Here is an 11,435-nt window from a genome sequence, read left to right on the forward strand (position 1 = left end):
GTGCTAGGTCAGGAGCTCCCCTACAAGAAATGCAGCTAGCTAACGTACAAATCACAGATATGCTAAATGAATCTCCACCAGCTCTATTCCATACAGATGAATAGATCAAACAATTAAGGGCAATTAAATAATGCTATTCTAGCTAGCTAGGCTTTGCTAGCTAATTGATCTCACTGATAGGGTAAATTCATCAAAGTACTTAGCTATGCTAATCTAAGCTTATGATGCTATGCTATGCTAGCCACGTTTGCTATGCTACAGTCTCAGTAGCCATAGTCGATTCTCTTCCTCTGCCTGGTTCGGGCCACATGTGAGGGATTATGTGTCCTCCATAGGTTTTCCGTTAAGCTCGGCCGGCGATCAATGACTTTGATCGGCTAGTCATCGGTGCTCTGGCAGTGAATCGGACCGCGCTTCTCCATGAGCGATGAGCGGAAAAATACGACCGCTTGTTCAAAACATCCTTGCATGTAATTTATTCAAAAGTGATTTATGCAAAAGAGTTTATGCAGAATAGGATGTCTCTGTACTTTCCTTTATTTCACTCTGAATGGAAATGAAACCTCTCACAGTTTGTGTCGTCGTATTGATTGTAATGAGGGTGGCATATCTTTGTTCCATTTCACTCAGCAATCCTGTAGCCGTTCTCTCTCCTGTACGTTCGTGAGACCAGAGTGAGCTCAACAGAGGCAGCGTTAACCTTCTCAAGTTAATTACATTAGCTGCCATTGCCCCAGAAAACAGCTTACAGCTAGCCTTCACATGAACGGAGCCAGTAATGAGAATTCAGTGATCGATGAAATCTTTATCTGCAGCTCACACTTCACTGGGGCGCGTTGTGTCTCCTCTCTGTGTGGCTGATGTCCCACTTTCTCTTTATTTAAAACGTGAACAGCTGACTGTATTCATTCTGTTGTTATTTTTTTGTGCGGCTTTTCTCCATCCATCATCTGTGATTTGGGCTATTAAATGACAATGGCGCCGACAACCGAATGATGAAAACAAATCTATGACAATAAAATGGCACCTAATTTGTGCATCATGTGACATCATGCTGATGCTATGTGACATACCAAGTGACATCACGCTGACATCACACTGACATCACACTGACATCACACTGAGGTCACGGTGACATCACACTGACATCACACTGACGTCACGGTGACATCACGCTGACATCACAGTGGCATCACAGTCTCATCACACTGACATCACGGTGACATCACGCTGACATCACGGTGACATCACACTGACATCACACTGACATCACACTGAGGTCACGTGACATCACACTGACATCACACTGACGTCACGGTGACATCACGCTGACATCACAGTGGCATCACAGTCTCATCACACTGACATCACGGTGACATCACGCTGACATCACGGTGACATCACGTTACGTCATGGGACCCGGCGGTACCAGGGTGACGTCATTCGACCCGGCCCGTGGGCAGAACCAAGCTGTGACTCACTGGTGCGGTGGATGTCGGGGGCTTGGTGGGGGTGTTCCCCGAGGGGGTCCCCCGGCCCCTCCTCCAGGGCCTGCCGTCTCTCGTAGCGCTGGTGGTCCTGATGCTGAGGATGCTGCTGCGGCGGGGGGGGTCTCTGGTGGGCGTAGCGACGGTCGCGCTCCGGGTCCGACGTGTCGCGGCTCGAGCGCCGGCGGCGGCGCTTGCGTCTGTACCCCCGAGGCACTGGGACCCCGATGTAGATGGACTGGTGGTCTGGGAGGAGGCATCGCCATGGTTACCACCACGGGTACCAACCCCGGGTACCACCACGGTCACCGTATGCAGTAGCTGTGGCTTCCTTCACAGACCCGGGCGTCTCAAGGAATGGACACGGGGTTCTGTTCCGGCCTTTTGATGCCATGCGTCAATCCCTCTCTCTTTCAACGCACAACATCTGTCTCTACCGTCCTGTCTGTCTCTACCGTCCTGTCTGTCTATCATCCTGTCTGTCTCTACCGTCCTGTCTGCCATTACCGTCCTGTCTGTCTCTATCATCCTGTCCGTCCCTACCATCCTGTCTGTCCCTACCGTCCTGTCTGTCTCTACCGTCCTGTCTGTCATTACCGTCCTGTCTGTCTCTATCATCCTGTCTGTCTCTACCGTCCTGTCTGTCTCTACCGTCCTGTCTGTCTATCATCCTGTCTGTCCCTACCGTCCTGTCTGCCATTACTGTCCTGTCTGTCTCTATCATCCTGTCTGTCCCTACTATCCTTTCTGTCTCTACTGTCCTGTCTGTCTCTATCATCCTGTCTGTCTCTACCGTCCTGTCTGTCTGTCTTAAGTAGAGAACACGTAACCCAAATGTCATCAACTGATTGGATTATTAAAACACTAAGGACTGGAATCTTTAGTGTTTCAATAATCCAATCAGTTGATGAGGTCACTAGAATTGATGATCATCATTTCTTCGACACCATTCTTCTTATTTAATTAGTGATTCAAGGGCATTTTCTTTTTCTTACTTTTTTAACTAACTTCAGACTTCACTACAATGGTTCATTCGATTGAGTGATATAATTGAAATAGATTGAATGTGGGTATTAATCTCGGCCCATTGATAGAAAGCAGAGCTACAAAGCAGAACAGAGTCTTCTGCAGAGCTGGGCGTCCTCAGTTTTAAAAGAGCATTCATGAGTTCACCGCTGCACACCAAATGGTTAATGGCTGAACGGCTGAGTAACATCCAATAACATCAATAGACGCTCTAATTAGATCCGTTATTAATCGCTGCTGCTTCGAGATACACTATACTGTTAAACAGAAGATGGATTCATTATGTTCCCTATCGCGTCGCTAAATACTCTAATCACACTGTTCTGTCTAAACGCCCGTGAGCAAGGGGAACAGACAACCTTTCCAAATCCCGCTGGTTAATAATGTGGTTGTCGAACGGGGAGGTTGTGTGTTTGTGTCTTAATAACCACAACACTGAAGCTAACTGGGGACACACACAGCAGATAGGTACACCACAGGTACACAACTTTTTATTACACAAAGACACACACATAGACTCACCCTCCTCTTCCTCATAGCGAAGATGGGAGATCCCTGTCCCTCTGTCTCCATGGTCCATGCTGTCATTGAAACAGAGAATACAAGTCCTTAGACAGCACACACATACCTGTTACTGAGTGAGTGAGTGAGTGAGTGAGTGAGTGAGTGAGTGAGTGAGTGAGTGAGTGAGTGAGTGAGTGAGTGAGTGGGTGGGTGGGTGGGTGGGTGAGGGGGTGAGTGTGTGTGTGGGGGTGTCAGCACGGTGGCGATCAATCAGGTGATAATTAAAAAACGAGGCCGAGTCGATGCAACGAGGCCGGCCGTTACACACGGTATGCCGCTCCCCCCCCCCCCGCATGTGACCGGACTCCAGGGACGTTTACCATCATCAACATCCTCCTCCTCATCTCCTCCTCCTCACCCTCATTCTCCTCCTCCTCATCTCCTCCTCCTCTTCCTCTTCAGCATCACCCTCCTTCTCCCCCTCAGCCTCCTCCTCTTCCTCTTCATCATCACCCTCATTCACCTCCTCTTCCTCCTTCTCCTCCTCAGCCTCCTCCTCTTCCTCCTCCTCCTCATCTCCTCATCTTATTAATCATCCTCCTCGTCATCACCCTCATTCTCCTCCTCCTCATCTTCCTCCTCTTCCTCCTCATCATCACCCTCATTTTCATCCTCATCCTCAGCCTCCTCCTCCTCCTCCTCCCCCTCCTCCTTCTCTCCCCCCTCCTCCTCCTCCTCCTCCTCCTCCTCCTCCCCCTCCTCCTCCTCCTCCTCCTCCTCCCCCTCCTCCTTCTCTCCCGCCTCCTCCTCCTCCTCCTCCTCCTCCTCCTCCTCCTCCTCCTCCTCAGCCTCCTCCTCCTCCTCCTCCCCCTCCTCCTCCTCCTCCTCCCCCTCCTCCTTCTCTCCCGCCTCCTCCTCCTCCTCCTCCTCCCCCTCCTCCTCCTCCTCCTCCTCCTCCTCCTCCTCCTCCTTCTCTCCCGCCTCCTCCTCCACCTCCTCCTCCTCCTCCTCCTCCTCCTCCTCTCCTCCTCCTCCTTCTCTCCCGCCTCCTCCTCCTCCTCCTCCTCTTCCTCCTCAGTGTGTGACAGCACACCTGTAGATGGCGTGTGACCCAGCTGCTGCTCGCCTGGCAGCGGAGAGCTGCGTCCTGAGCTGGTTGTCATTCTCACTTGGACTTTGACTAACTGGTATCTGATGTTTACAACCTCGGCACAGAGCCACGTAGAGACTGAAATGTGCACTATCCCACAGTTACGATAATCAATATTAAATGTGAAATGGCTTCCCTTGAGGTACTTAATAGTTATGCTGATGTGTTTTTTTCTTTCTTTCCTGTTCTTTATATTTATACCTATATTTTACATGTTACTATTTTAATTGTATTCTATTTGAGACAGAAACACTGCCACTGAGGAAGAATTATGAATCTGAATTTACTGTTTTAGTTTAGTTAGAAAAATGGAAGTGGGTTAATTTAAGCTGACCCCAGCTGACTAATTACAAATTGTAATACTTTTGTGGATGTCAATATAATGATAAATAGTTAGTAGCAACAATGGGTCAATAGTTCCCTTGTAACTAAAGCAGTTGTGGAAAATATTTATTAAATTAAACTCATTAGCAGCCGTCTAATTCAATTTATTTAAATTGTAATCAAAGCTAATCACAACATTTAAAACAAACACTAATCTTTCACCAATCATATTGGGTGAGGCATTTTGATCAAGCTGAGCAGCCACCTACAATTGAAGATTAATTAATAATAACTGAATTATATGGACAATCCAGAATCTAAATGTTTTGGTTGTGGTCCTAAGAGGATGTGAAAATAATCAGAACAACAGATACTTATTCCATAAACAAACAAAAATATTGCAGTATTTGTAAAGCCAAAATCCCTTGGTGGATGGGTCTTTGGCCTACAGTTTGGGACCATAACTACAATAAAAAATAATCATAACATGCAAATATTAAATATATATAACCAATAGACACTGCAAGATACTACTAAACATCACAACTTTTGATGAAGCACATTCTGCGACTACTAAAATAATTCCAGGACATAGCAAGTTCCCCCCCCCCGGTTGGATATGAGTGTTGAGGGGTTCTCCGATCTGCTTAGTTGCATTTCAAAAATTATTAGCGCAGATGCAATTTGTTAAGAATTTCTAAGAATTGCAGCTGTGCAGAAACACGTGACTACAAGGAATGGAAGTCAGAGCTATAATTTCCAGGTCGCGTTTTTAATTTGAAAGAAAGAAACATTTCGAGCCCAGTTACGATGAGGTTGTGGTGTTGATGTTGATATTAACCAGACTGTATGAAAAGATTCTCATTTGTAAACAAACACCTCTACTCCCTGGATAAACATAGACTGCTCGTCAGTTGGAAGTACTGAAAAGAACAGTTGGAATGGGGGAGAGAGAGAGAGAGAGAGAGAGAGAGAGAGGGAGAGAGAGAGAGAGAGAGAGAGATAGAGATAGGGAGGAAGAGAGAGAGAGAGAGAGAGAGAGAGAGAGAGAGAGAGAGAGAGAGAGAGAGAGAGAGATAGGGAGGAAGAGAGAGAGAGAGAGAGAGAGAGAGAGAGAGGGAGAGAGAGAGAGAGAGAGAGAGAGAGAGAGAGAGGGAGAGAGAAAGAGGGGGAGAGCGAGAGAGAGAGAGAGAGGTTTCCTGTCTCTGTAATTAGTTCTGTCACATCAGTGTCCTTCACACCCAGTGGGCAGCTCGAGTGACACCACATGAACACACACACACAAACACACACACACACACACACACACACACACACACACACACACACACACACACACACACACACACACACACACACACACACGTGTACCCTTGTCAATTATTGAATTAGTAATTACAATATTAACTTCAATCAAAGTGCAACAAAATTATTTATATGGTGGGCCTACATTGAAACATATTTCTGATCAAAGCAGGAAACATACATCTATAACTGTCTAAAATACATATACAGTTTAAATACTGTTTATGTATTTAAACATCCATTTGAAGTCAGCTTTTCATTTGACTTGCCAACAGACTTTGAAACATTGATCATTAAACCTTCAACAAACCTCATCTCCAAGTTATGACCTTTAGCACGACAGTAAACCCCCGTCTATAACTGTCACCCTCACTGATATAAACTACTTCATTGGAAAACTTCATGCTCATTCAAATTCAAGTCCAATACAAACCCAAACAACAACAGAGTTCAGCCCAACAATACAACATCTACAAACATCTCCAACACGAAAACATCTACAACATCTACAAACAACTAAAAACATCTACAACATCTACAAACATCTACAACATCTACAAACATCTACAACACTACAACATCTACAACATCTACAAACAACTAAAAACATCTACAACATCTACAAACATCTACAACATCTACAACATCTACAAACATCTACAAACATCTACAACATCTACAAACATCTACAACACTACAACATCTACAACATCTACAAACAACTAAAAACATCTACAACATCTACAAACATCTACAACATCTACAAACATCTACAACATCTACAAACACCTACAACATCTACAAACACCTACAAAGATCTACAACATCTACAACATCTACAAACATCTACAACATCTACAAACATACAACATCTACAACATCTACAAACACCTACAAAGATCTACAACATCTACAAACATCTACAACATCTACAACATCTACAACATCTACAAACATCTACAACATCTACAAACACCTACAACATCTACAAACACCTACAAAGATCTACAACATCTACAACATCTACAAACATCTACAACATCTACAAACATACAACATCTACAACATCTACAAACACCTACAAAGATCTACAACATCTACAAACATCTACAACATCTACAAACATCTGCAACATCTACATACTTTAAACCACCTGGACCAGCGCATGGAGGTGGGTCCAGCAGGGACCAGGGACCAGACCAGAACACACATCAAACAGAGCTTCTCACCTGGTTGGTGGTTCTTCTAGTACGCTGAGGAGAGCTGGAGACCCTGGACAGGACGCGACCACTCAAACATGTCAGATGAAGTGGAGATAAACCAGAGACCTGGGGACCAGCTGCTGGGCACACAGGACAAGAGATGCTCCACTTTCGGACTCTCTCTCTCGCCCCCTTCTCTTTCCCTCACCCCTCTCTACCCCCCCCCCCCCTCTCTCCCTCCCAACCTCTCTCCCTCCCCCCCAACTCTCACCCCCTCTCTCCCCCCCTCTCTCTCTCTATCCCCTTTCTCTCACCCCCCCGCTCTCCCCCCCCCCCCCCCCCCCGCCTCTCTCTCCCTCACCCCCCCCCCCCCCCCCCTGCTCTCCCCCTCTCTCCCCCCTCCCTCTCTCTCTGGGTCAATAAGGGCCCCAGGACAGTGGGTGTTCTTTAAAGGATGGGTGGTGGCGCCCAATAGGCGTCACCGTCGTACCAGCCGGTCGATACGCTCCAGCCCCGTGGAAAAACTAATCCTGAGTGGGATGTGGAGCTGAACCTATAGGAGGCTCTGTATAGCTCGACCAATAGGAGGCTGGGTTCATAGCTCGACTAATAGGAGGCTGTTTTCATAACTCGACCAATAGGAGGCCGCTGTTTACGCTTTCATCCAAAGCTTCTCATCATCCAGACTTTACTTCATTTGAAGAGCAGGTTGGTTTGGGGGATCGAACCCAGAACTATTGGGCTTGGAGTCCAACCCACAGCCTCTATCCTTCCTGCTAAGCTATTGACTCAACCCTCCTTCCTCTAGAACACCATTTTTTACTTTATTCATATTCTCCTACTTTCCTGGGCTTTAATGCGCTGGGAAATTCTCCGTCTTTATTCAGAGGTCTTACAATGAAGAACGGGAATCAAACGGATCCGAGACAACCCTCAGCGGGCAAGGCAGCAGCCGCCCGAGTCCCAGGTTGGTAGTCCGGGCACACTGCAACGAGACGGTCGGCCTTCTTAAGAGGGATGGATGAGCATTTATCGACAAAGTTTCAACCAATGAAACTCTGTAGATCTTCAGGGTCTCTTCAGTGGCTCCGGGTCCCGCTTCAAGGACTGGAATGGATGGATCCCGAATCCAAAGAGGAAACACACAATCCCACTTTAGTCCCCACCCCTTTCTCAGTAGGACCGTGTTACGTTTGGAATCAAACACAGACATACAACAAGGAAATGATCAGATTGGGAACCATCTTTTAAGCACCATCAAGAACTTAAAAGTATAAATTGACTCAAATAAATTGTTTCTTAGATTCTAAAGCGTGGAGGGAAAGGCCGCAGTCGACTCCAAATCATTTGATGTCTAGAATCGACCCTCAGAGAGGACGACGTGACGGAGAGGAGAGCCCCGTCAATTACCTTCAGGGAGAAGGGCTTTCATCGGGCCTTCAGCAGGGGGAGAACGCCAGCAATGGACCCCGATCTCATCTGACCTCATCTGACCTCAGCCGGCTGTCGGCAGGCTAAGCCTTCTAGACATTACATTTACACACTTTAATATACTGTGAAGTACTTGCACTGGACCACTTTATAAGTTATACTGTTCACACTGTTTGTCCTACTTGCCCTGTTAGTTCTGTTTGTCCTTACTTTAACATTTACTTTAGCATCTATTTCTGTTTTCCTGAGCCCCACTTTGTATTTTTTTGTATTATATCCCGTGTCTTCCACTGCTGCTGGGTTGATGTAACAAAGGAATTTCAAAGGATAAGCATAAAAGGATATCTATCTATCTGTCTGTCTGTCTGTCTGTCTGTCTGTCTGTCTGTCTAATAGTCTGCGTATTGGCTCTGTACTGAACCATTTATACAGATGGTAGATATGCCAAGCCTCTGCCTCTATCACCATGCAAATAACCAGCCCTGCCATGGGTAGAGACTTTACAGTACTGTTAATCCTTCTGTTGGGGTCGCTGTTTGATTTCTGTTCGTCTGTGAGACACTCAGCAGTCTGTGGTAACAGACTCCCGCTCGCTCGCCAAATCCTTCTTCAGATTCATCTGTGGTAGGATTGCTGCAATTTTGACAAATATCCTCACAGCTAATCAAAATCACAAACACCGTTTCCTGATTAACAACCACATGAAAACGACCAATTAATAAAAGATTACCTATGGTTAAAAATGTCCCATCCTGTGTTATCCGATGTGATGGTAATTTAAACCAATCAGGGCACCTGGTGGTTGGGGGAGCGATTAGCCCCGCCCCCTCCTCTCGAAGGCGCTGATTGTTTAATTAAGACCTCCACACTCTCGAACCTCCGAGACACCTGATTGGACAGCTGGAGATTGATGACCTTCCAACAAAGGGAACTTTGTTTGAGTTCAGCAAGTTGGTCGTTTGAACTTATTTTTCAACGTGATCTGATGAATAATGTGAGAGCATGAGACCTGTAGAAGGAACCAGGAGAGAAGGAACCAGGAGAGACCTGTAGAAGGAACCAGGAGAGACCTGTAGACGGAACCAGGAGACCTGTAGAGGGAACCAGTAGAGACCTGTAGAAGGAACCAGGAGAGAAGGAACCAGGAGAGACCTGTAGAAGGAACCAGGAGAGACCTGTATAGGAACCAGGAGAGAAGGAACCAGGAGAGACCTGTAGAAGGAACCAGGTGGAGACCTGTAGAAGGAACCAGGTGGAGACCTGTAGAAGGAACCAGAAAGACCACTCCTTCCAGGGGGGCTGAGGGGTGCCGTAGCCCCCCAGGGACGGACACATGGTTGGAGAAACATCCATAAAATGGTCAGAAACTAAAAAAACTAAAAAGGTTACGTCAAATGAGGTCGTCTGAGACAGTGAGTAGACAGTAAGTCAGAACACGGACGGGTTTCATCTCTCACTCTTTTCTGACTCCTTCTGTTGACAGGACTGGATGACTCCTGTATCTCTGAGCGTCCCTGAGCGTTGGGTCCGCTAGATCAGGTTGTCTACGGCGGTCCCACCCCAATACCAACTGCCAAATGGATCTCATTGGTACAGAGACCATGGCCTATTTAATAAATGGTACGCATCGGCCCAATCCCAAAGTGAGCCCTGAGGACTACGGACTAAGGACTCACGGACTTAACTGCTCTCAGGTGCTAAGTGAGTGAGTGTGTGAGGCCACATGGGCTCAGATAGGTATGTATGGGATTGGGACAGCACTTTGCGAGAGCACATGTTACCTTGGCGATGTTTAATGACAAAGATGTTGCTGACACTTGCCGGTTTGGGAATTCTCCATTTTATTTATTTTTTGTTTTTTTGTAAATGCAATGAAATCGCCTACAGCAATTTATTGATTTTAGAAAATATTAATTTTACTTTTGAATACTTCAGTACAAAGGATGTATTGAATAATTTGAATAATTTAATTATGAAATGTATGATTAATATAATATGAAGAGCCGTTTTGGAGCCTAAAGAGCCGGCTCTTGCTGGTGAGCTGATCCAAATGACCCGGCTCACTAAAAAAATGCAGAAATTCCCATCTGGTCGCCCATTGACAGCAGTGTCGTCTTGTTGTTTACCTTCCTAATTTCCGGACTTCCCCATGGTCTCCACGGTAAACGTCACAACGCTTTGAACTGTGGGTCATTCCCTTAGGTGAAGTCTGCACTGATGCGGACTCACGGAAAGGGGTCGGTAAGTGTGGACTCAAACCCTCACACCCTTTGTGTGAGGGTTTGAGTCCTCACACAAGAAGAACACTGAGTAATAACCTTGTTTAAATGCAAAGTAACCTGCCTTGACAAAGTGCTGCGGAGGCTCCTGTTGGGTCTGGAGTCACCTCTTAAACACGAGGGGCTACGGTGTCACCTCATAAACAGATTCATCCCCCCAAAGAAATCGATTCCTCCTTCCTCTTGTTGTTCTTCTTCACGCTCCGGGTACGGCAATCGAACTCACCTGAGGCAGAGATCGGAAATTGTGTTTTGCTAGTAGGTGGGACTAGAGTTGACCGGATATATCTGATACTACTCCACCCTCCCACCAGGTCTAATGCTGCGTTTGAGTATTCTCTGCGAACCGACTCGGATCTCGGATCTGACGCCACGCCCACACATCAAGCGTTTTATTATTTCGCTCGGTCGTTGGAGGAAAACATGGACGCCACCCGGAAAGCTGTTGTCGCGGTAGCATTGGCAGAGGACCAGGCGCTCCAAAATAAGTAGGCTATAGGCCATAGGCAGAGATACGGACGCAGCAAGGTATTGCAGTAATACGAGTGATTGAAATTGCCATTTAAACCACCAAAGTGGTCCAAGCACAATGAAAACAGTTCATACTTCAAGTCACAATGGGTGCAGCCATCTTGAAATCTGTCTCGGAATTTTGCTCGGTCATCACTGAGTTGAACCGAGATGGCGAGTTTGCCGGCAGAGGAAAATGGGCGTGTTTGTGCGTGTC

At 46.5% G+C, this 11,435-nt stretch overlaps 1 protein-coding gene across 1 annotated transcript in view; it reads right to left on the reverse strand.

Annotated features, from left to right (window-relative positions):
- The window catches only part of slc4a5a (solute carrier family 4 member 5a), a 31,086-nt gene extending 26,906 nt beyond the window's left edge, over positions 1-4,180 (reverse strand). The window contains exons 1-2 of the mRNA XM_056602855.1: positions 4,111-4,180; positions 1,482-1,733 (exon numbers count right to left, since the gene is read on the reverse strand). Coding sequence (XP_056458830.1) covers positions 1,482-1,733; positions 4,111-4,180 — 322 coding nt within the window. The remainder of the gene's footprint in view (positions 1-1,481; positions 1,734-4,110) is intronic.
- Positions 4,181-11,435: the final 7,255 nt, after the last annotated feature.

Source organism: Gadus chalcogrammus, chromosome 11 (genome assembly GCF_026213295.1).
Source record: "Gadus chalcogrammus isolate NIFS_2021 chromosome 11, NIFS_Gcha_1.0, whole genome shotgun sequence".
In the NCBI taxonomy this organism is placed as follows: Eukaryota; Metazoa; Chordata; class Actinopteri; order Gadiformes; family Gadidae; genus Gadus; species Gadus chalcogrammus.